This window comes from Magnolia sinica, chromosome 10 (genome assembly GCF_029962835.1).
Source record: "Magnolia sinica isolate HGM2019 chromosome 10, MsV1, whole genome shotgun sequence".
Classification (NCBI taxonomy): Eukaryota; Viridiplantae; Streptophyta; class Magnoliopsida; order Magnoliales; family Magnoliaceae; genus Magnolia; species Magnolia sinica.
In genome coordinates, this window is record NC_080582.1 from 27,982,047 (window position 1) to 28,008,684 (window position 26,638).

The 26,638-nt window shown below is 40.9% G+C and overlaps 1 protein-coding gene across 2 annotated transcripts in view; it reads right to left on the reverse strand.

Annotated features, from left to right (window-relative positions):
- LOC131258224 (uncharacterized) overlaps positions 1-5,952 on the reverse strand; it is a 118,032-nt gene extending 112,080 nt beyond the window's left edge. For both annotated transcript variants that reach the window (XM_058259374.1, XM_058259379.1), the window contains exons 1-2: positions 5,692-5,952; positions 5,399-5,504 (exon numbers count right to left, since the gene is read on the reverse strand). In XM_058259374.1, coding sequence (XP_058115357.1) covers positions 5,399-5,504; positions 5,692-5,774 — 189 coding nt within the window. In that variant the 5' untranslated portion in view covers positions 5,775-5,952. The remainder of the gene's footprint in view (positions 1-5,398; positions 5,505-5,691) is intronic.
- Between the last annotated feature and the right edge of the window lie 20,686 nt (positions 5,953-26,638).

A 26,638-nucleotide genomic window follows, 5' to 3' on the forward strand; every position in this document is an offset into this window, starting at 1 on the left:
AGAAACCCCGCAACTAATGCAACAGGAAGAGCAACACATACTCGAGAGAGAACAAGCAACTTGTTATCAACCGAGAAAACTTTTATTGAAATATCTTCGTAAAATACTTTCATATGAATGCCTTGCATGTCTATTTATAAGCCTAAGTACATAGAAATCACTATAGCTATAGAAAAGACTTGACATATATGGTGTAACCAAGTATACAGTCCTCGATAGAGTGGAATAGAGGAAGAGGATTCGTGTAGCCAACCCCTACTAAGTGGGGTAAAGCTTGGATTATGATGATAATGACGACGACATAGAAATCCCCATGGAGCATAAACTAATTCCTATTTGCTCAAACGTAATAAATACTAATTGCTTTCCACTGCTAATAAAAGAACACAACACCTTCAATAACTTGCAATCTCTCACATTTTCACTTATTGATCTCCACTCTAAAGCTTACAATCTCTCACTCTCTCTTTTGCTCCTCTCTCTCTTAATCTAATCTCTCTACAAGACTACATTAAGTTGTAGGTTGTAACTTGTAAGTTATGTTTGAAGTTTTTAATAATTAATTCTCTTTTAGTCTAGCTTGTTGATTGTTTTGTTAAAATTTATGTAAATACAATATAAGTAATTAAATATATAACGTAATAAAACACTCAAGCTATAATAAAAATAAGTTATCCGATCGCTTAGGCAAGTTTTCCCTAATTTTTAGAATATTTTTTTCTTTTTTTCTTTTTTTTTTTTCTAAAAAAAATAAATGCGATCGCATATGCGATTTGACAAAATTGCTTGCAACAAGCTTCAAACCAGGCGATGATCTCTAAAAAAGAGGAGTCTTCTCTGGTTCTAACAAAGAGTGAATACCACAGTTGGTCTCAAGTCCCTTTGAGGATCTCCGGATTGACCCTAACTACCATAGTTCGTCCCTAAACTTCTTTCGAGGCCCACATCTCCATCCCAATACTAATCTTCTTCTCTAGCCGAATTGTAGATATCGAATCTTCTTGTGCGGTCTTCTTTTGACTTTTTACCACTCCCGCATATCGAATCAAGCCCTATGTTGTTTACTCTTTGCGTCCTCCCCTCCCTCGTCGATCCTTCCTTTGCATCAATTTCTCTGTCTCTTTTGAATGGCGTCAAAGACTCTCTCAAGCCCGAAATGTGCCATTTGGACCACCATCTGGATCCCTTGAATGGATCTGTTGTGAAGCTCATCCACTGCTCTTTAGAGATCCTCCTCTAATTGCACTCTTACAAAAGTGAAACCACTTGCTTTTTTCATCTTCTTATCCCTCAGAATCACAATCTCCTTCGATGGGCCATATCGACCAAATACTCCAGCCTAGTGTTGTCATATGCGACCGCATATGCGCATATGCGATCGCTTATGCAATCCATATGCAAATCGCATATGCGATCGCATATTGGCCATGGCACATTGAATTTTTTATTTTTATTTTTTTGCAAAAAATAATAACAATAACATTTTGCCTATAAAAAAAGGCTTCCAAATCTCCTCCATTTGCAATATTCTCACTCCAAAATTCTCTTACTCTCTTTTTCTCTCACATTTCTTAATTATAAGTGCTCTCTCTCTCTCTCTCTCTCTCTCTCTCTCTCTCTCTCTCTCTCGTATTCCTACTTCCAAGAAATGTTTTAAATATCGTTATCGCATAATGTATTGCACCCTTAGGATACGGATACATATCCGTTATCACATGGGATAACTCGGTTGTATCGCGTAATGTATCGTTGTTGTTGGGAAACAGGGGAAAATTGGGAAATTAGCCGAATTTTTCATGGAAACTTCAAGGATTGTTTGAAAAGACATCAATACACACATAGAAATCAAAACATTACAATTAAAAAAGTGCACATGATGGGGGTTTCCTTTGTATGGGTCCTAATACATGCATTGTCCAACTGAACTGATGCAAGTATATTTAAAGTCTATTAATATAATTTATAAACATAAGAAGACATATATGGAAACACAAGCATTACATTCAAAAGCAAAAGAAGAATCACTAAATTAAGTTACATACATGTTTGATTTTGTGTTTGTATACAAAGATTGCAACTGATTTGCGAGAAATTGAGAAATTTTAATTTTTCTCAATTTTCCGCAACTTGCCCTATCTCCCCCAAATCTCGAAATCAAAGCTCCAAATCTATGTTTTTTTATGGAAAAACATGAAGAATCATAGATTTGTAACTATTTGACAATGATTTAACATGATTTCCAACAAAAAAATGGATCAAAAATCGAAATGCTCATCGAGTCGAATAAATGGGATATATTGGCACTACCTGTGCATTTCGTATCGCATAGGTGGGATACAAGATATATCAGCTAATATTGTCGATATTTAAAACACTGCTTCCAAGTGATCTTAATCTCTCTCTCTTTCCTACAGTCCCTCTCTCTTGGAAGTTAGAAGATCAAGATTCAAGCACTTTCAAGTTTCAAGGAAGATAGCTTATTGATTTTCTACAATAATAAATAAATACCTTGTTGATTTTGTTGTTACTTCTTGTTAACTATATTGTTAAATGTTGATGACTTGATGTTTAATTCATTGTTTAATTGATTTATCTCTCTCAAATGTATTTTAAATATGTAAAATTAGTTATCTATTAACTTAGAAAAGTTCTTCTTAGTTTCTTTTATTTTTTTACATTTTTAAAAAAAAATTCCCTCTCTCTCTCTCTCTCTCTCTCTCTCTCTCTCTCTCTCTCTCTCTCTCTCTATATATATATATATATATATTCAAAATTAAAAAATTAAAAATATGCAGACGCATATGCGATTGCACATGAATCATGATCGCATATGCGATTCGACAACATTGCTCTAGCCAGATGAGATTCTCCCCAATCTGAAAGGAAGTTTTCTGTAATTAGTGTTGGAAATGAACCGGTAACAGAGTTGGATACTTTTTTCCTATTGTTTTTCTTTCTTTGCACAACCATCCAACATCCCTCTTCAAGATCATCTTTGGGGTAACCTGATTCCTTGCCTTTACGTTTGCCTTTTTCCTCTCCCTTTCTAATTTGTTTTGCCATCCTTGATCTCCGACAGGAGTTAGGTTCCCTAAAATCAGGGATGTAGATTTTTTTCTTGAACCTGGATCCAGCTTTCCTTCATCATTCTCCTAGACAAATTCCAGAAATCAAAACTCCTGGGAGCTGGAATTTTGAAACCTTAAATCAAATCTCTCTGGGGTTTTGAAGCCCAAGCAAGCTCGAAACATAGAAAACCAACAGAATCGGCTATTAAAAAACCAAACCGAGAGAATTTCAGCCCAGATCTCCCACCCGCAAGAGCTCCGGTCTCCTTTCACCGGAGAAATCAGAAATCAAAGCTGAAAGGCACGAGGAGTTGAGATCGAAAACCAAAACCAGATGAATTCCAACACAGATCCCTTAATTGCAACTCCTCCAAGTGATCTTCACCAGAAAAAACTAGGATTCTGAAACCGTAGCAGATCCAAACACTGACTTTCAGCACAGATCTCCCATCTACAGCTCCTTGAAGCGAATTTGGCAGAAATTAAACAAAAAAAAAAACCCCCCTAGAGACAGCCAAAGTTGCAGCGTCGGTGATCGGAAATCCCAAATTTCATAGTAATCATTCAGCAGCTTCCTTCTAGAAACCTAGCTTTGCAATCTGGTCCTATTTCTTGTAGCGGTTTCTTTACGGATGATAGCATTGAGTTCACATCTCCTCTTCCTCTCTCGACGCTTCCTCCTCTCTCTTTCTCATCATTTTCAGTTAACGAAAGCAAGATGCTCTTCAAGTCCAACTTCAATGTTACATGATTGGGATTTTGAGCCAAGCACCTCAGCATGGCATGGCACCCCAATCGCTAAAATTTCTTTAAAAAATAAATCTGCACGTATATTTGGATTTTGAATGCAGTAAGTTCTAAGGATTAGGGGGGATCTGGATTCCTCCTTATCATCACAATCTGTCAGTCTGAGTTTGATGAATCACTCCTGCTCCTCTCCCATTTGCAGGGCCTCTCTCCTTCCCTGAGTTCAGCTGATTCCAAAGTGTGGCTGTTTGATAAGTCTGGGCTCTTTTGGTGAAATCATTATTCAGCCTTTTGATGCAACTTGCCTTCCTGGCTGCCAGTCCCCATGCAGGACCGATTTGGTCACATGGTGCTCCTGCGAAAGTGGTTGCTTTCGCCTGGCTCGTGGGTAGGTATCGCATCCTCACTGTTGAAAATTTGCATAAATAGGCCTTGATTCTTCCGAACGCTTTGCATTATGTGCCTTGGGAATGAGGAAATGGTGGTTTATCTACTAATCTTTCACTTCCAGTGTCTGGAATCAGGTCCTCTCCGGTTTCAATATGTCCTAGGTGATGCCTGGCTCAATAGAAAGCCTCTTCCGTTCTTGGCATGCTGCTAGGAAAGTGCCACTTTGGAAGCTTGCTCTGCTTGCTATTCTCTGGGCAATTTGGGGTGAAACAAATATCTGTTGTCTTGATAATAGTAGAGGCTCAATCTATGGGGTTGTTTATCAGGTTCAGCTGTAGATCAGAGATTGGGACCCTAAAAGGGTGCCTCGTAATTTTTCCTTTTTCTCTTTTATGTTGCCCTGTTGTTTCTTTCGTTTCTTGTTGTGCTGGTGGCTTTTAATAAAATTGCAGTATCATTCAAACAATAAAAATAAAATTTAAGGACATAACTACACCTGACTAGGTAGCTAAAAGACCCAACCATAACTCTTTTCATGTAAACATGTCCAATTCATGGAGGAATTACTTGATGAGCTAGCTGGCAGAGTAGGACAGCTCATGCACATGCCCGCTGTCACTGTAAACATGGTATGCATGTGCCACAATCCAATCCGTCCAAATCAAGGGGCCCCAAGGAGATGGGCCATATCCCTAAATTCAGATTGATCAGACAACCGAAACCTCTTGCAAGTGGATATTCTTCTGTTGATTTTAGACAGTTGACTCTCTCATTTTAACAATGTGAGTGCCAGACCTCAATCAAACAGTTGTATTATTCTCTAGTGTCAATTTTGGGTTATGACCCATCTACAGTGGGAGCCACAATTTGAACATCTTCGATTGGGAACACATAGCCTACCTGTAGTGTTGTGTATCTGTGTATGGACGCTCATACACTGCCAGAGTATCAAGCTCTTTTCTTGTAGCTCAAACCCAGCTTATACAAACACTTGACTACAACAATGCTTGGAAATGTTCAGTAAAACCCATCTGCACACGGGCGCACATGTTGGCCGTGAAAACATCCACGCCGCCTGTTACGTGGGCCCAACCGTGTAGAAGCCCTGTCCGAAAACTTGAGGAAAAAAAAAAAAAAACGAAGTTTCTAGCAGAGTAATATAAACTAAGGAGTTGCGGGATTCTTAGGGTTACCTCATGCAAGCATTGCTTGATGAATCTCTTATGGGCATCCAATGTAAATTTCTTCAATCCCATGTCCTTTTCTAATGACCTTCTAACCTTTGCAAGAGTCAATGAACTGCAACGACAACAGAAAACATGAAGGCGCGATCTGTAGAATATGAAAACCTAACCCTAATTGCAAGAGAAATTTACGAAGAAACCCTTTAGGATATGATCTTTTTACGGCGTTTTTCGATCTTTATGCGAGAGGAAAAGAGCGAGATGAAGAAGAGAGATGAGATGAGGGAAGTCGGTGCACTTACTGGCCCTGGTCATTGAAATCTCTGATGCGTGCGCGCATGGCGCACGATATCGTGGTTTCCATATCCTGCGCATATCCTTCCATCTCTCTCCGGCAACGCGCTGCCCCGGAGTTTTGAGGGTTTAGAACTATAGTTTCACTCTTTGCAGCTTCCCTATCGACGTGAAAATGACATAACTGCCCTCTTGCGAAGACGCGCCCCGCGCTCGCTCGAGGAGAGCGGATTAGGTGTTGCCCGATAGCAATTCAGTGGGATTTCCCATGGAAGGGTTGGAGCAATAAAATAAGCAGATCCATCTATGGCTGAAAGTTTGGGCGGGTTCAACCCGACCAACTCGTGACCGAACCGACATTGAGTTCGTATTGGGCAGGATGTATTGGGTTCGGTCTCAGGCTGGGGCTGTACAAGCGGCAACATGATAAAACTTGGGTCGGGTGTATTGGGTTCGGTCTCAGGCTGGGGCTGTACAAACGGCAACATGATAAAACTTGGGTCGGGGTCTAGTTGTCCGACCCAACCTGAACCAGATCGATATATAAATTATAAATTATAATTGAGTGCGGATCATCTATGTTGAAGGCACAGGTAATTTCCGTGCCATCGGATTTTATTGCTCCACATCATTTCTGATGACTCAAAGCTAACGGGATACATCGGATTTTTCTCTCCCAAATAAATTGTGTGCTATACAACACAGCTTTTAAATGAGTAGTTATCATATATTTTAGCTTATTTGTTTAGAAAAAAAGAAATTTTATATGATAAATAACTACATATATAATTAATAAAATCATAAGTACAAAAAATAAAACACGTACTAAAAATGTAATAGAGTAATATAGTAACGAAAATATTAGCATGTATCCTCCGACCGATCCTGCATGGGTTGAGAATTCCCAACCTGAGGTTGGGTTGGGTTAGGGTTGAGGTATAGCAACCTTAGGTTGGGCTAAGGTTGAGCACCAACCTACTAGACTTTCAGCCCTAGATCCAAAGGCTAAGTGGACCATGTTGAAACCTTCATAGGGCCAACCATAATGTTTATTTGTCATCCAACCTGTTCATTAGGTTATATAGACCACGATAAAGGCAAAACACAAATATCAGCCTGATTAAAACTTTTGTGGCTCCCAAAACGCTTTTAATGAGGAGCATTCAATCCTCCCTATGTAGTACAGAAGTGAGGCCATAGTTTTGGACCGGGCTAATATTTTTGTGTTTTCGGCTCATCCCAATGAGAATGACCTTATGAATGGTTTGGATGGCATGGAGATATCACAACAAACCCAAGTAGATTTTCACAATAGGCCTCTCCTTACCCACTTTTTCCTCTCATATAGTTCAATGGAGTTTTGGATCTAACTCATTTTTTTAGCTTATACCCTAACATATGATGTAAAAAATGGATGAACTAGGTGAAATTCTCACAAATATCATGGTAGGCTCCACCTAACCTTTGAGTGCGGGAACTTCTCACGACAAGGTATCGTAGAAATCCATGTCCTCCTTTTCGTCCACTTGTAATTGTGGCCCCACACAAGCAATCAATGGTAAATCATATTAGTGGCACAATTTGAGCCACGTGACATATTTGATACTTTAGGATATGCCCTAAATATATAGAAGACAACTTATATTTAAGAATCTTCAGCGCTTAAGCTATCTCTGGATAAGAATAAATAATCGTTAAGGTCATGTTAGCATTGGAACATGTTCTGGACATTCAATAAAAGCAAACCATGATCAAGAAGAGGTGACCAATCTTTCTAAACTAATTACACGCGAAGGTATCACATGGACAAGCGATTATTCTTGCACTTCTCTTAAGGAAAGCTATATATTAGCAAATGCAAATATGAAGAAAAATGATCACAAAAAAACAAATAAACACACAATCAAACTCAATTAATTAACCAACATAACATTGTTTATCTTAGTTTAGGTTATCATTTCCACCACTCTTCAATCGTGATGCTTAGTCTCTAACAATAGTTCAGTTCAAGTTCATCCCTGCGATCATGTTGGACCGACTTATACTCATAACCAGCAGTTATAATTCCCTTCCACCTGCACCCTTGTGCCGAATTTAAAGGAAGACCTTAGCTATAGTGATCGTCTGCCTACGTTCATACGTTGGGTTGATTGTAGCTATAATTTTCAATATTATTTTCATCTCGCTCACTAGCACGCCGCTCCACGAAATGCCCTACCACTCTCTAGCCATCTTCCATTTATTTTCCATTCATACAATATCGCTCACTTCCGCATCCAACTTCCATCTATTTTTCATTCATACAATTAAACATTTGTTGCACATTCTAAAGTCCTTGATTTTCAAGGTGAAAAGAAGATCATTGAAGGAAGAGCCCCAACTCTGTCAATTGTCTGATACTGCACATACTCGATAGTTGATTGAATAGACTAACAGTTGAATCACAACTGAGCATTGCTTTATCTCAACGTCAAGGGTCAGTGGTCACGGTTAGAATTAGAAGCAATCAGTTTTGGCAGGCCCATAAACCACTCATGCACATACTCGATAGTTGATTAAATAGACTGACAGTTGAATCACAACTGAGCATTGCTTTATCTCAACGTAAAGGGTCAGTGGTCACGGTTAGAATCGGAAGCAATCAGTTTTGGCAGGCCCATAAACCACTCATGCGTCCCACATGCTCGCATTGAAGGCCAACAACTAATAAACATATTCCATAAGAACTAGTAGCCAAGCTGGCCTCCGGTTTGAAAAGTGCACAAATGCACCAGTCATGTGCTTTCATTGTGGAAATAGGAAATGAGTGCGATTTCGGGATCCATGCTCATTGCGATGTGTTTTCCTTATATTCACACCATCCATCCATTTTTAAAAGCCCATTTCAGGCCATTAGATCCAAATCTTAGGTGGACCATACCACAGGAATAGTGGATGAAGAGACTAAACAAATATCAGCTTGATCTAAAACTTTTGTGGCCCATGAAAAGTTTTTAATGGTTGATTATCACTGTTTCTTGTACTATGGATTTGGATCCGCTTTATTTATTGGATCATGTCATAAAATGATTTTTCTAAACTAATGGATGGCATGGATATAGGACACATACGTCACAATGGGCCCACTGTCAGGGATCCCACTCACCTCGGTGAGTCTGGAGATCCACCAAAGCCGGCCCGGTAGGAAACATGGGTGGGTGGGGTCCACTGCTCCACTGACAACTGTGACCTCTATTTCTCTCTATCACAGGGTTAAGAAATGAACAAGGAAGGCATGGCCTTCCAGAGCAGTGAACTCGCCTCATACATGAAAACTGAGTCCTACATGTGTAAGATCAGACCAGCTCATCCGATGACTCACCTTGTGCGGATTCTATGAATCTAAATTCAGACAAGTATATCTTCAGATGGCTATAGCGATTTTAGTTCTATTGCATAGAAACTAGGCTGGTCAGGTTATCAAGTGAGCCCTATTTGCAGTATAAACGAAAAGGTAAACCAACTTTGGGCAAGTTTTTATAATCTGTCCACCTATTTCCAACATTATCATCCACCTGATGAGCCGTACTAGCCTTGATTTTTTTATCAGGGGATCCTCAGGTACGATCCACATGATGCATGGCTTGTATTTCAAACTTATAAGTTGTCAGATGAACTGATTTGCATAGTCTTACTGTATTAGGTGAAAAATGAGAGACCTGGATTCCTGCAACTTCTGCGACATGAAGTCGTGGGTCCCCACCTTGATATCCATGTAAAATCAACTCAATTCATCGGTTTTATTAGCTCGTGTTAAGATGAAGCTCAAAAGAGAGACAGATTGGAGATCCAATTTGGGTGCAGCAATGGAAACAAAGGGGATGGAAACACCCATAATTGAAACAGGATGACTTTTGGACTAGTTCTCTCGTCAATAAATGAATGTTATGCGGAAATAAGGTGATCTTTGTTGATGCAGAAATCTGGCTTACCCTTGTCGAGTTTTGAGCTCTCACGCCGAGCCCTATGAGCCTGCACAGAGTGAAGACAAAGGAGACCCTGACTAGAATAGGGGGCCCTCCGATGTCAAAGTCAGGCTAGGAATTTGGGTCTAAGTAGCGTAGAGGTGTTTTGGGTGAGAGATTTTATGTACCTGTTCTTGTAGATATGTCTCCTATTTATATATTATGACTGAAGTGAACGTGTCTGTCATTCTCGGCATGATCTCTGCCATTCAGAGTGAATGGCAAGTGCGTTGATGTTGGCAGTTACTCGGAGATCTTGCGCCGAATGTTGCTCCATACATGCGTTACTGGAGTTGATCCTTGAGTGTGATTGTAGGCTTCATCCTTGTCCAAGTTGACCTTATAGTTTGAGTCTTGCTTACGACAATCCGAGTCCATAAGTGGATCAAGCCGAGCCATTTGCCGACGAGGATCTGGTCGGAGCCAATGGATGGGGTGTGTAATGGCTTCTTCTAAGTTCCAAGATGATGTGAAAGTTTTACAAAAGAACTTGGAAGCGTGATCCCGATAGTCTGGGCTTAGTCAAAGTAGCAGAGCTAACTCTGGACTGCGGGTCATCTTGTTTTGCTCTGTCATCCCCCCTTCCTTGGCACAACGGCTCAACCTTCCAAGCTGAGCTTACCTCAATCAAGGTCAGCTCAAATTCTCCCATAATAGAAGCCCCTACAATCTGAGTTCGATCTCGGACTTAGGGAGTTAATACTTGGGGAGATGATCCATCACACCGTAGATAATGATGAGACGACACAATCGGAGTGCATCAACACAATCATGATTCCTTACTATCAAGGTGTCGTACTACAGCAACAACTTTTTGAGAAAGTGTCTATGATAGGCCACCATGTGGTGGCGGTTACGGATCCGAATCGTTGGGATGGACAGGGCGCAGCCACGTGGACTTCGAAAGGTGAAGAGGCGTCTTTGCATTAATTTCCATCTAATGCGAGCAGCGCGTGGATCGGAGGATTCGAGCTCAGGTTAATAGAAGGCTGCCACGCATATTGCAGAGGTCGGCTCTGATGCGCTTCGACTTCGGAGATAGCTGTTTGTCATGATTGTAGGCGGCCGACTGTAGCTATAAAATACGGTTTCTTCACTCATTTGAATCCTCCTCTTTCATATTTCTAGAAAGCCTTGCGTTGCAAATCGACTCTCGAAGTTAGCGATTCTCTGTGAGTCTCCTCTCCTTCTTATTTTCTTTCATTTTCCTTTAATCTCCCTATGTCGAACGGATCGGACAAGGTTCGTGAGATTCATGCATTTGAGGATGACTTTGAGCCGGAGAGTACCGACTCCAGGCACGAGGGCTCAGAGGGTTCATTGGAGGCAATATGTAACGCCTTGTACTTTCAGTGCTCGGGTGTCACCATAGAAATCCGATTTAACTACACATATGTGGAAACACGTAGCTTTCCTTACACATCTACGTCCAGTGATCTCCAGGTCATCAATCTCAACTGTCTAGTACAACATTCATTCGTATATCAAGCCATCCCCCCAATTGATTTTCAAAATAATCCAGAGACTTATATTTTAGGATCTCGATCACTTCGATAGATGGATCAAACCATCCATTAGGTCCCCAAGTCTAACAGTTAATTTAAAATGTGACCCGCTTACAAACTAAATAAATTTATCTATTTATTTATTTTATCCAAGCTCTATGAGTGCTGAGTGGATAAATGAATAGGCATAACCCACAACAACAAGTTAGAGGAAAATAAAATAATAGAAGTGTATATAAATGATAATACTAATATTGTAATAATAATATCCCACATTCTAAAAGCATGTTAGGTCACCTGTTCCCTAACTCGACCATTGATTTTCAACTAAGCAACCCCTAGGACCCCCAAGGTTACTTATAACTAGTTATGAATCAATCCCACTGTTAAGACTAGTTGAATAATTAGAATGTCGAATATTAGCAATTTGATATCCATGCAGTGCGTCCCACTTAACAATTACAGTTAGTTAGGGATTATGTACATGAATCATAGCGGTTGGTCCACCATGAGGACAATTATGCCTGGAAGTAGGCCCTACAATTTAATCAGAATTATAATAATAATAATAATATTATTATTATTATTAATAACAATAGTAATAATAATAATGATGAATAATAATTTTATGAAATATAATTGAATTATAAATATTAACATAGTATTAAATATTTTTTATAAATATGTATACAAAAATTATTAGATATTTTAATAAATGGCATATTATTTAACATATGATTTTAAATATGATAGTGTACAATTTTCAATATATATATATATGTGTATAAAATGATTTTATATATTAAGAATTATATATTAATAAATATGTGATCAATAGCATATGTATATAGTAGTATGTTAATATTAAAAATTATATTTATATAGGTGTATGAAATTTTAACTATTTTAATTATAAGTAATATACAAAAGTAATGAAATCTATGTTAATATTAGTATCGGTGAGTAATATATGATAAAATCATTAAAAATGTCCCATTAGGGCCTTTCAACCGTTGAAGTTAAATTTCAGGGCCATCTGACCGTCGGATCGACGTAACCCATACCTAAAGATCTTGATTTGGTTGGTATGGACCACCTGAGCATTGGATCTGCCACTTATTTGGTCAAGATGTCCTATTTGATCCATGGAACATCATGGACGGAGTGGATTATCCAAAAACATCTCCAAGTGCCCCAAATTGGTTTGAATGTACACCGGTGCTAAAGTACCTGCGGTGCGCTGGACGACCCAGCTCAGTCAAACGGGTATGACCCGTGTTCTCCCGCGTATGGAAAGAACTCCTTTTCCATTTTTTTTTCCAACGAACGTACGTTCGTCCGTTTGCTTCAATGGTGGCCCACCAGCGGGACCCATATTGATGATCTGAACCGTAAATCTCGTTTATTTGGAGATGAAGACAAAAGATATAATAATCCTTGGTGCAAATAGGTAATACAAAAACGTCACTTTCCAAAAATGGAAACTGTCCTCCTTGCCACGAGGGCAATCCGTGTGAAACCTCTCCCTTATCATCCCAACCCTCCTCTATCAAGAAAACCCAGCCGTTTGTCATTGAGGCTTTGCAAAGGGAAAGCATAAGACCCAAAAACCTAGCCGTTTCTTCCTCCCTTCCAACCCACCGACCCAACCTCCTCAAAGCTTCAATTAAGCTTATCTACAAGCCTTATAGGGTCCATATGGACCGTCTGGAAGAAACGGCTTGGAGGAAGAAGCTCCATTTTCAAAAACGCCATTGATGGCTGTCGTCTTCCCCGACGGTTTTCTTCATTCAACGGTGCTGCTGGTGCCACTGCACCGAGTCCAGGATCATTTCATCCGTCTACGGAGGGGAAGAGTGAAGAAAGGAGGGAGATAGGAAGAACTAGAAAGAAGAAGAGATGGGGTGGTGCGGCTGTTGCACTGCACCACCATGGCCTGCTCGTCCAGGCCGAGTCAGGCAGGGCCCATTGCCACTGTCAGGTCTGTAGTAGACAAAGGATGAGAAGAAGGGAGAAGAGAGTGAGATGAAGGAAGAGATTTTGAGATTCGGTGTGGGGTGGTGTTGCACTCTCGTTGAAATGCAAGGACTCCCGCACCAGCTTGACTCCAACTGAGTCATGGACTCGGTTGGGCTCAGCCAGCTCGAGTCCTGAACTTGCTGGTCGTTGCAACGGAAGAAGAGGAGAAAGGGGTTGAAGGTGAGGGGAGAATAGGAGGCCAAACAGCAGCCGCCCTCCAAGTGCGTGTGTCGGGTCAGGCTGGCAGTTTGAAAACTGACTCACTGTCGAGTCTGGGAGCGAGTTGGGTAAGGCCTGGTCTTCTCACTTCCCCCATTTCATCTTGAGATATGACATTGTTCCTCATCTTTTACTCACCCCTATTAATTCCATTGAAAAACAACTTCAGACCATTCTCCTTTCTTGGATCGAAAATTGCTTTATTCTAATGTTGAGGCTCTTTGTAGATCACCGCAAGCAGTGTCACTTGCTAGCATTGTTATGAGAAATACATCTCTGGTCATAAGCCACAGAGCCTGTTTATCCATGAACTGCACAAATAAATTGTTGGAGGCATTACCCAGCTTTATCAAGCTTAGCCCTTTCAGACTTGTTGGAACTTACATCTTTTATCCTGGGAATGGGAAACTCCTCATGGTTTGGGCCGAGCCCAGCTACTGACCTGGGCCAAAGAAGTCGGCCGAAACCAGCCCACGTTCTGGGCTGAAATCAGTCCAAAAGGGGGGCTGAGTGCAACCACTAATTTAGGCCATGTGATGGGCTGAAATCAGCCAAGTCTAGGAAAAAAATTGGGCCAAAACCGCATGGTGGGCCTGTACTAGGCCCAGCCTCAGTTTGGGCCCAAGTTCACAGGTTGGGTAAATCCCTATAAACCCATCTAGTTGTGGTTAACCATTAGTAGATTAATTTTTTTGCTAGTATTAGTGATTATAGATACTTGATATTAACTATTAGCATTATGTTGTCATTAGTAGATTATTTATTTTAAATTAGTCTTGTTAGTATTAACCAATAATTATTATCTATCATTACTCCACTGATAATATTATTTTAAATAAATTATAGGAATTTGATTTCAAACTCTAAGCCAAAAGCCTAAAATTAAATTAGTGGATAAAACCCTGAGTCTAAGTGACCTAAACCATAAGTTATGATCCTAATCGTATACATCGATGAGCTTATTCTCTATGATATCACTATAGGTTCCTTCTACTGTTGTTATTACTATTATAAGACACTATTAGTATCATTATTTGTGGGTAGTTAGATAATTTGATATAATAGTAGACATTGTTAACATTCCTAAAATTAATTAGTAACCAACTTATTTGATTAATTTTATTCATTTATTATTCTCATTAATAATATCATTAATAGCCACACAAAATAGAGTTCAAATTCCATAATCGAATCATATAATCAAAGTTCAAGACTAAACCCAAGAAAGAAAATCCTAATGTTACATTAAAACCCTAAAAACAAGTAATCAAAACTCTATGTTATACTAATCTTAGTCACAAACACTTTGTAGAGACCTGATCTCACGTATAGCACTGTACACGAGGAGAGTATGCTCGATTACTTACTTGACTCGGAATTACTCGACTTGACTCGACTCGGCATGAGTTTGAGCCGAGTACGAGTAGGTTTTTAAGACTCGTTTTGATTTCGTGTAGAGTACGAACTAGGCAGCACTCGACTCGATACTCGACTCATACGCGACTTGTGTACTCGACTTGTACTCGACTCGTGTACCCGTATATATAACCTGCAAAAAAAAAACCCTACTCGCTCAGTCGCTCTCCAGTCGTTTTCAAGCAGCGCCCGTTCGAAACCACCTTTCTAGATTTTTTATTTTTTTATTTTTATAAATTGTTAATGTATGTCAGAAATTGATTTATTATTTTTTTGAGAATATTGTGTGGTGTTGATTTATTATTATTTTATATAAATTGTTAATATATATCAGAAATTTATATCAATATCATATATTAATATAGCTAATATATGTCACAAATTGTTAATATATGTTAATATAGCTAATATATGTTAATATAGAATTTAAAAATTGTTAATATGTTAATATATGTCAGAAATTGTTAATATAGAAATATGTTAATATGTTAATATATGTTAATATAGCTGTAACGCCCTGAAATTCGGGGGTCGAGCATAACTCAGCTCCCGAGTTCCAAAACATCACTTATGCAACATATTTAATGATGAATGTATGTTGACTGTATTAGTGCATAAAACATGGAATAGATTAGGCCAAACGATAAGTGAATAAAGCAAGCGGAAGACTTATAGTAAAATGTGTACAAGTGTAAAACCCTGAATTTCATATACAAGCCGGATCGTGTGAAAGTGTTATTTAACAAAATTTAAGTATCAAATACATCATTTCAGTTCCCAAAATATAATCCCAGAGATCCTGCGCATGAACAAGCTCGCTAGAACCCGTCTGAAACCTCGTCATCATCATACTCCTGCTCTGCCTCGGGCGTCGCATCATCATTTGCATTTAAGACCGAGTCTGGTGGGTGTGAAACACCGCCCCGAAACGTGGGAGTGAGTGATCAACTCGGTGGAACAATAAGGCACTTAGGTTAACATGTTATCGTTCAATCAAACAGTAATGATAAAGCAAGATAAGTAATTAAATCCTAAGTACTCTTGTTAATGCAAGTATGAATGCAATATGATGCGTGCCCTCACGCGTACACCCTCGGCGTCTTCATCTTACGTTACGCATGACATCGCCTCAAAGTGCGCCACATCTACAAAGCACATGCAAATGCGGTGCATGGATATGATTACCAAGTTGTTATTAGTCCGTTTCACATAACAGGATTGGGAAGCTAAGATACCTTCCTCATATCACCATCCAAACAGTGATCCATACTAGGGTCGTCAATCCTAGACATCTCATACGATCCTATAGAGGGCTCGTCACCAATCAATGCACGCCTTTCATGCCTTTACTACCACAGATCGGCTCGTCACCTCCTTGCGGTATCCGGGTATGCTCGAGGTCACTACAAAGGGCTCGTCACCAATCAATGTATCCCATACCACCATAATCGGCTCACGAGTTTAGTTGCTCATTGGTCACTACGGGAGGCTCGTCACCCCAGCGTAGGCCGACAGCTCGACCACAGTGTCCCATACCACCATGTCCAGCGGATCTACCATGGTTATTAGGATTTCACCGGTAAGTTCGGTACCCTAGATTCAAGCAGTGGCGTCCATACATGGTTAACATACATCGGACAATCGGGTTATTTGACGAACTCGACTAGCACGAGCGCATGTTGAGTTGAGCGACATAGAGTGCGGCAAACCACTGCCGCCAACTCTAATACGGCTCGGGTTCGTCTGATACGTCCTACGTGGCGAAAGCAATCTCAACCACGATTCATAGGGTCAATTACCGATTTTCTGGACTAAGGCATAGTCCCAAACATCCTACACTACGACAGATATTCATATGGAATGTAAAATTACACACTCATCTGAAGAATATCAACTTAACATAAATGTAAGCATAGGAGATGCTTGAATTTAAATAACTTGAAAGGTAACTGCATAAAGGAAAACATGCGCATCAAGAGGAGTATTGAGAATCACTTCTCAACGCCCACAATTAGTGTAATCAGTTACACTTAGATCATTCATGCATTTCTACAAACACTTAGCATACAAGGAACAACATACATGACGTATGTTGGAATACATGCACTTAGGCAATTCCCTTTTACCAAGGAGTTGTCATACATGCATCTAGCACACATACATGACAAATAATCATGGCAAACACAAGTGCGTATTTTATACGTATACGGTACTTTATAAATACACTTAGAATACACAAATCTCAATATAGCACATGCATGTATGTAAACACAACATTTGACATGTGAAATCTCATCCATAACAAGAATAAATCACTAACTGGGATTGAAAGCCTTGAAAACCGCACCTTAAGCGAAGAAAGAACCGCCGAGCTGATTTAGACGAGTTGTCTTTGTCAACGGCGCTAGAATACCCTAAAATAAGGATAGAAATGAGATACAACAACACCAAGTCTAATCTAAGCTCTAACACAGGTTAGGGTTAGGTTAACTTACCCCAAAAGAACTCAGAATCGTCAGAGGAACGATCCAAAGTGAAGGTTCAAAGGTGAAGAAGAACAAGGAAGAATCAAGATGATTCACCGACCAATCTCTCTCACTAACTCTCTCTTTTCCACTCTCTTTCCAAGCTAGGGTTAGAGAAAATTCGTATGGAAATGAGAGCTAGGGTTTAAGGACTATATATAGGCCTTAAAATGATGGAAATAAACCGGTCAAGGTATACTTAGGTTATAACCAAAGCACGCCTTTCTCGATCCAACAAAGCACTTGGTGGGCCTATAACCACGAAAGGTCGGACTTAAGCTCATTGACCATGGATCTAGGTAAGGCTAAGTTTTCGTACCGACCGGCTCTTCAGATCAGCCGTAGCGGACCACACTCAATTCAACGGTCACTGAATCTCGATCAGGTCCACAAGCATATCGGAGGGTGAAATTGGGTCAGAATCGCGCATGCTACACGACTCAAATTTCAATAAAAGCTTAATAAGTTCCAACCGTTCTCACACTCTTCATTCCGAGCTTCGACCGAACATCGGATCGACTTGATTTTCGAGGTGAAGATCAAGTAAGATCATCGCCATCGGACTTTAGTCCGATCCAGATCTTCCAAAAATTTCCCAAAACAACTAGCAGATTTCAGAGTAACGTAGCGCTCACTAATCTACACGTTTAGAGCCATGCAGATGCAATTTAAAGTGATTGATGCGAATTTCACAAACAATCGAGTAAAGCGCTAATTACCCCAAAACAACTACTTAAGGAAAGATTAGCACAGAAAAATTCCAAGGTCGTTACAATAGCTATTAGCTAATATATGTTAATATGTTAATATATGTTAATATAACTATTAGCTAATATATGTTAAAATTGTTAATATATGTTAATATGTTAATATAGAAATATGTTAATATAGCTAATATTTGTTAAAATTGTTAATATATGTTAATATAGCTAATATATGTTAAAATTGTTAATATATGTTAATATAGCTAATATATGTTAATATAGATATTGTTAATATATGTTAATATAGAAATATGTTAATATAGAAATTGTTAATATGTTAATTATTGTCCTCTACTATCCAAGTACCATGCTATAATAGTTATGTTTTCCATATTTCTTAATTTATTTTATAAATGACAGTTTACTTGTTACTTTGTTAGTGTTAAATGCTACCACTTTAAGATGCATTTGGTTTTTCATTTTACATTTTGTTATTAGTTAGATAGATGATGAATGTCAATTTCAAGCCCTGATAGATTTGAATAGAAAACCTTCTACTCCATCCAAACCTTCTGCTTCTGGATCTAGTACACGAATAACATCCACAAAAGATGCAGAGGAGGAAGCCAGATTAAAAGCTTTAGAGAAAGAACAATTCCAACTCGCCTTAAAATGCAATATGGAAGAAGTTTCTAAACGTCAGCGATATTCAAGTAAAAGACAACACGATGTTGAAGAAGGATTGAGTACGACAAACAAGAAAAAAAAAGAGTAACAAATTCAAATTTCTGACCCGTCTCGGTGAATTTCATAAGGCGTTAAGTACTACATACAATTCTTTACTAAAGAAAGTTTAAAAATCTAGTTCAAAGTATAAAAGAGTATGAAGAAAATATCTCTTTGCCTTTTGACTTAGAGGAAGTGAACCAATATGTATATGAACAAATAGATAGCAGTTTCGATGGATCGGATGACAATACAGGAAGGCACTTCTCTTATGGAGGTTATTAGTTATAAATTGTCATTTTGAACAATATAATGTAAATATGTAATTATTGAAGTTTTTAAATAATAAATTATGTTCATTTTATATATTTTATTGCTTTGTTCAACTTTGAATTCCATTTGACAATTGAATTGAAATTCAAATGAATCTCATTTTATAACTCGAACTTGGCTCAAAGCTCGAACTCGTTGCTTGAAAACCCTGCTCGAAATGGGCTCAAATTTGGACTCAAACTTGAACTTGACTCGAAAACTCGAACTCGATTTCTACTCGTACTTGACACGTACTCAGACGAGTAGAGCACAAGCAGGGAATCCATGCTCGACACCCGAGTAGAGCCGAGTACGAGCAGGACTCGACCAGGGCAAGTCGAGCATGAGCAGGGCAATACTCGGCTCGACTCGACTCATATACAGCTGTACTCACGTACAACTTCCCAATCTATGGTATGATTCAATTTTAAGGATGCATGCGCTTCCTAACAACATCAGTTGACGATTCAAAGTATAAGGTGATGATTTCTTCCTCTTGAGCTTTCTATTTTCCCGTTAGCTTAAGTATAATTTTATTTTAATTTTAATTGATAATTGATATCTTCATCTTATAATCACATGTGTAATTGTTGGAATCAAATTGATAGGTTTCATGCTTAGTATTTATCTTGTATAATATCTCATGCTTGTGGATTATTTGTGGATTACTTATGGAACTAAAACTGGTACATCAGTTGGAAACCCCCACTAATAAATGTATACCCATACTTGGGATGTAACTTAATTGAATGTGATTGTAATGGACCTACGAGTTGGGGGTTATTGAATGGTGGCTTGAATTGAATTTTGATGTGGGCCTACTATCCAGGGGTTGCTGTGCCTAAGTGGTTTTTAAGGATGGTCTTTTATCGCATGGTTTTAATATTGACCCTATGTGGCTTAGTTTTGATATTTTCCCTACGTGGTTTTGCTTTGATATTTGCCTTATATGGGTTCGATGTTTTATATTATGCAATCATGCGATGGTAAGCCTCATATACTAAAATATGATTGGCCACTAATCAACGGGTTTTCATTAAACATCCTAAGATGATAGTCTTATGAGCCGGGGATGGTGGTATGAGACTTATGCCTGAGCTGTCGGCATACGCTGAGTGATGAACCCCCCGTAGTGACCTTTAAGCTTATTAAGCTGGCTAGTTGTAAATGGAATATTAACAGATTGGTTAATCATACATTCATAGCATTCGGGCGATGATGGGTGGCTAATTCTAGATGCTGTAGCATGTGCCCAGTAGGATTTAGTTGGGATATTGTTTCACTAGCTCCTAGACCATTGACTATCGACCCACCTTCGGTGAGTTTGACACTATGCATGTACTATGTACTTTCGCTGGTGACTGGCCACATTGGTAAGTTTGGCACTACGCATGTACTATGTACTTTCGCTGGTGACCAGCCACATTGGTGAGTTTGACACTACGTATGTACTATGTACTTTCGCTGGTAATCGATCATATTGCATGAGTTTTACCCAAAAGCCAACTGAATGAGCATCCCCAGTTGATGTGCACTCATACATCCATGCATTTAATAAGACTGCATTATATATTGTTTTGTATACCTTGTATGTTTTCATAAGTATGCTTACCTAATTCGATGGTGTGTAATCTTGAGGGGAATTAACACTGAGTTGATCACTCATCTATCAAATATATAACCTTATAGGTAAAACAGGTGGCCTAGATAATATATATGTTCGGACTTAATGTGGAGCAGCGTACAAGTGCCAGGGATGTATGACTGTTTTGCTAAGAGGAGCTGTACAGTCTTGCGGCTTACATTTACCTATTTTCTGTTATTCTTCATGTATGTAACTCATAAAACAGTTAATGTTGAGGCATTGGTTTGTATAAGTCATTATGGGTAGCTTCCTGTATATTTGAATGATAATGAAATTTTCTTTGACGTTTGATTGTCCACACTATGCTAACTGCTAACTCTGAATGAATGAAAGAAAAAATATATGGTTGGAATTCGGCTCTCTATAAGTTAACACTTGGGTAGTTGGGAAACAGGTCGTATACTTGGGTGCTGAAAACACGGGGCGTTACACAATGCCCCTCCGACCTCGTGCGAAGAAGACTGTGGGTCCGAAGGCCAGGGCTTGCCCTAAAGGGACGAAGAGAAAACCTTGAGACCTAGCTGGCCTTTTGGTGGTCGTTCCACCGAGATTGTCCCTGGAGACTCGGTCGTGGTTGAGTCTCAGATGGCTCAAATTCGAAAGGATTACCAAATCCCCGACTCCGTCCAAATCCGAGCTCCTGCCCCTCTTGATGCTCCAGGAGACCCATCTGATGGGGATATTGCAATCTTCATCTATGCCCTTTAATGCAGGCTCCGGTTCCCGATTCATCCCTTTTGTGCGCGCGATGACTGCACATTTAAAGCTGGCACCCGGTCTGCTCGTCCCTAACGCCTGGAGGACCTTGACAACTCCTACATCATCTGTTGTCAGCTCGAAAATCTAGAGCTAACGCCAGACGAGTTCATGTCAATGTATCAGGCCAAGCATGACTCCTTTGAGCCATGCTAGTATTATTTCTCAATGAGGACTCAATACGGTTCAGGCCTCGTTGCCAGGCTACCATCTTCAAACAAAGATTGTAAGAACAAGTGGTTCTGGGCCTAGGGAGAGTGGGAAGCTCCTGCGTCCGAGCTCGGCAGCCTGTGGGTCAGAGTACCCACTAAGTTTTCCAATTCAGGTCGATCCCTTTGAGACATACGTTCTGCTTTCGAATTCTAATATGCTCTCTTTGGTTCTGACCTTTGTTGTTTCTTTTTGTAGGGTACCCAAAAGGTCCCCTTGAACTCTCTTCCTCCCATTGAGTCCAAGTTGCTAGGGCCAGGGTACTCAAGGAGGAGCTGTGCGTCTAGCACATCATAATCACTTCGGACAACCTCCTTCGGTCCGGCATCTGCAGGCTCAAGCCTTTCACTTTTCTAGGTGAGATGTAGTTTTGAATGTAGTTTATTTCTTGTGAATGCTTCCTCGTGCTGAACTATTTTGTACAGGCATGGCCGAGACTTCAGGACTCAAGAAGAAGAGAAAGCATCATCCCCCTCTCAGCGTGATGATGAGCGTTGAACCGCGCAAGAAGATCACATCGAAGAAGAAGAAAACTCTTTCTGCCATGGTCAAACCCACCGTGGTTTTGGCTTCCATTCTAAAAGCCCCTCCAGGCTCCACTCCGGAGGCCCCTCCAGCCTCTATTCCAAAGGACGCCCCTCCAGCTATCCCATCCCACCCGCTAGGGATGAAAGTGGTCAGAGAAACTGCTGCCATAAGTCCCTCCCGCTCTAGGCTCAGGAGGGAAATCATGTTGGAGGCCGAGGGAGTTGAGCTTATGCCTGCTGAGGTTGATTACCTGGTTGGCAAGACCAACACCCTCACCTGAGGCGATGTTGCATCCGAAGCCGAGCCTTAGGCCTCGGCTGCTAGTAGCATTGGGGGAGCCGCTGAACCAGTTCCTCATGTGGAATCAGAGGAACATCTGCCTAACTATCGCATGCCTCTCTTGGTCGATTAGGCGGCAAAACACGTGCCCGAGGTGACAATCACCAACACCCTATCCCACCGCCATGAATCGTTCATCAATGATTTCGCCTTAGTCTGCTATACGGCAGGCTCGTAGCTTTATCCGATATCATTTTGGTTTCACATTATTTCTAACTTTTATTTATACTTTAAGTGCTGCCGATGTTCATATCAGTTCGGGATAGGCTACAAACAATAACTTGAATGAAGGCGGAGAAGGCCGAGTTGGAGACGCTTTTGAAGGCCTTGTCTGAGGAACAGGAGAAGCTAAAGGCCATGGTGGCAGACGCCCAAATGAGGGCACTGGTGATCTGAGAAGAGGTCAACGGGCTCTAGTCCCGCTTGGACTTGGTTGAACTCGAGTTGGTAGAAACGAAGGCCCTTCTCGGATAGGTGAAGGATGACAACACGTGACTGGCAGCTAAGCTGGGGCAAGCTAAGATCGACACTACTGCTGAATTGAAGGCAGCCGTGGAGGATGCTTTGGTTGCGCGATGTACTAAGCTCGAGGCCTCAGTTGCTTCGAGAGTCGCTATAGCAGCCGCAGCCGCAACCACCACTACTGTTGAGGAATTCAAGTCTTCAACAGAGAGGTCCATGGAGATTAACAGGGTATACTTTTACAGCAATAACACCTGTCTAGATGATGTTAAGGAACTCTATCCAGACCTTAATCTTGACACCCTGGCTACCGAGGACGGAGGATGCTCCTGCCGACCAGCCCCCCAGTATCGTTATTCCTTCGCCTGATCAGTGCCCTGCTGCAGACATTCCTCCATCCTGATCTGACTAACTCTTGCGAACATTATATCATTCCCCTCTTTTTTGTATACTGAATATTATGACGCTTCGGCATCATTTTGATTTATATATTTTTTTGTTGATTCATGTTGTTTATGATGCGTGTCGAATGACGAGCCGACCTCTTCTTTTAGAGTCGGCTCATCAAAGGGTTCCATTTCTGCATGTGAGAGACAGTCCTTTGTAACATGCCTAGTGGCGGGTTGACTACTTCTTTATGTGGTTGGCTCGCCCATGGGGCCGTTCCATTTGTGCTTGGGATTTTATGGAGAATATGTAGATCGTGGTAGAAAAATGCTCTTTTTATTCAAGTCGTAAATTTACTACAAATAGGGCTGACCCTTACATCATTTCCCTTAGGAATAGTAAATTTTCAGGTGCTTGGCATTCCACGGATGTGGCAGCGGACGTCTTTCCAAGTCCTCGAGACGGTATGAACCGCTGAGCTGACTACTAGGTAGGGTCCCTCTTAATTTGGTCCTAGGGATCCTATCCCAAGTTCCGCAGTGTTCTGGAATACCCGACGAAGGGTGAGGTCTCCCTTCCAGAATCGCCTCGTCTTTCCAGAATCGCCTCGTCTTAACCCGAAAATTGTAAAAAAGTGTGACCTATTGGTGCCGGGCCATAATCCGTAACTCAGCCATATTTCTCAATTCCTCGAGTATTGAGGCTCGTCATCAATTGGTCAGTGTTGTCTCCATCTCGATAAGACTGCACCCGAGCGGTGGGGAGTCCTATTTCAACGAGGACAACTGCCTTGGCGGCATAAGAAAGGGAGAAAGCGGTTTCTCCCGTTACCGACCGAGTCTTAGTTCGGTATGTCCACAGTACAAACGGAACTTCCTCGGCCCAGGTGCCTTTCGCTCTCTCAAACTTGGTCTTGAGATGATTCTTTATGATCTTGTTCACTGCCTCCACTTAACTGTTGGATTGAGGATGTTGAGGTGAAGAGTGTGCATTCTTGATGTCAAGCCCTTGACACATACCCTTGAACCTATCGTTGTCGAACTGCTTTCCGTTGTTTGACACAATTGTGTGAGGAATGCCGAACCAGCAGATGATATTCTTTTAGACGAAGTCTGTTAGCTTTTGCTCGGTGATCCTGGCAATAGGCTCGGCTTCAGCCCACTTGGTAAAGTAATCAATGGCCATGATTGCATACTTAGTATGTCCTTTACCCTGAGGCAGTGTCCGATGATATCAATCCCCCACTGGGCAAATGGCCATGGCCCACTCATGGGAGCCAGCTCCTCTATTGGTTGCTTATGGATGACTACGAACCTTTGACATTTGTTGCATTTTTAGTTAAAACTTCTTGAGTCTTCTCAAATTGTTGGCCAGAAGTATCCTTGGGGGATAATCTTTTGGTCCAGAGCTCGGCTACCAGAGTGGTTTTCGCAGATCCCTTCATGGGCCTCTCGGATCACGTACTTTGCCTCGTCTGGTCTGAGACACCTCATATATGGCAAAGAAAAGCCTTTCTTGTACAATGTATCTCCTATGATTGCATATCGTGCTACCCTGAGCCTCAGACGTAGAGCCTCCATCTTATCCTCAGGGGTCTTGCCATCCCTGAGGTATTCAATTATTGGATCCATAGAACTCGTTGTCATTTGTACTGGGTAAGCAACCTCGTGGACGAAGCGATCAATGCATGGCTCGTTGAGGAATTCCACTGGGACGACCCTCGGAATGCTCCCTTCAGTTGCTGAGGCTAACCTCACCAGAGCATCGGCCCAAGAGTTCTCGACCCTTGGTATCTGATTAACCTCGCATATCTGGAACTCGCCCATGAGTTCCCGAGCTTTGTTGAGATAGGCTATCATCCTAGATTCCTTAGCCTCATATTCTTTTGAAATTTGATTTACAATGAGCTGGGAATCGCTTCGGACGTCGAGGGCTCGGACTCCTAGAGCATACACCAACCTGAGACCGGCCAGTAAAGCCTCGTACTCTGCTTCATTATTCGAGGCTAAGAATCTGAGCCTAATAACATGCTGGACATTTGTCAAATCTGGTGCCACAAGCACGATCCCTGCTCCTCACTTTGAGTTTGAAGAGCCATCCATGAACAACATCCATTTTTCCATAACATCTGTTGCCGTTTTGATGCCCTTATCAGGCAGAGAGGTTTGAAAGATTACGAGGTTTCCGGTCTGACCTTCTTGTATACCCCGGTTAGACGTTTCAGCTTTACTATCGTGAGCGGTGAGTTCCACTATGAAGTCAGCTACTGCTTGGTCCTTGATGGCAATCCTCAGACAATATTCGATATCGAACTCGTTGAGTTCAATTACCCACTTGGTCAAACGCCCGAACACTTTGAGTTTCTGGAGCACCTGACGAAGGGGTTGGTCGGTGAGGACGACTATTAGATGCACTTGAAAGTATGGACGAAGTCGTCAAGCTGATACTACCAAGGCCAAGGCAAGCCTCTCTAGGCTGGGATACCTTGTTTCCGCTGGGACCATCGCCTTGCGAACATAATATATTGGGTGCTATTTTCCTTTGAACTCTTTAAATAGAGCTGAGCTAATGGCCGATGCTGAGATCGCCAAGTAGAGGAATAGTGGTTCCCCTTTCTTTGGCTTAGACAATAACAGGGGTGACCCTCGGTATTACTTCAGCTGCTGAAACGCTTGCTCACAATCCGAGGTCCATTCTACTTTCTTATTACCTTTCAGTTGCTGGAAAAAAGGGAGGCGCTTGTCTATTGCTATAGAGACAAACCAGCTGAGCGCAACTACTCTTCCGGTGAGACATTGGATCTCCTTCGTTGTCTGAGCTGAGCTAATGTCAAGGATGGCCTTTATCTTATCTGAATTTGCCTCGATACCCCTTTGACTGACTTTAAAACTAAAGAATTTTCCTGAGCCGACACCAAACGCGCATTTGTTTGGGTTCAACCTCATTTGATGCTTCTGTAGGATAGAGAAGGTTTCTTGAGGTCTGATATATGGTCGGCTGCTCTAATGCTTTTTACGAGCATGTCATCGATGTAGACCTCCATGGTTCGACCGATTTGTTGAGCAAACATCTTATTTACCATTCATTGATATATGACCCCATCGTTCTTCAAGCCGAAGGGCATGACTTGGTAATTGTGGAGCCCTTTATCCTTGACAAACGTCTTCTTCTGCTTGTCTAGGGGGTGCATCACTATCT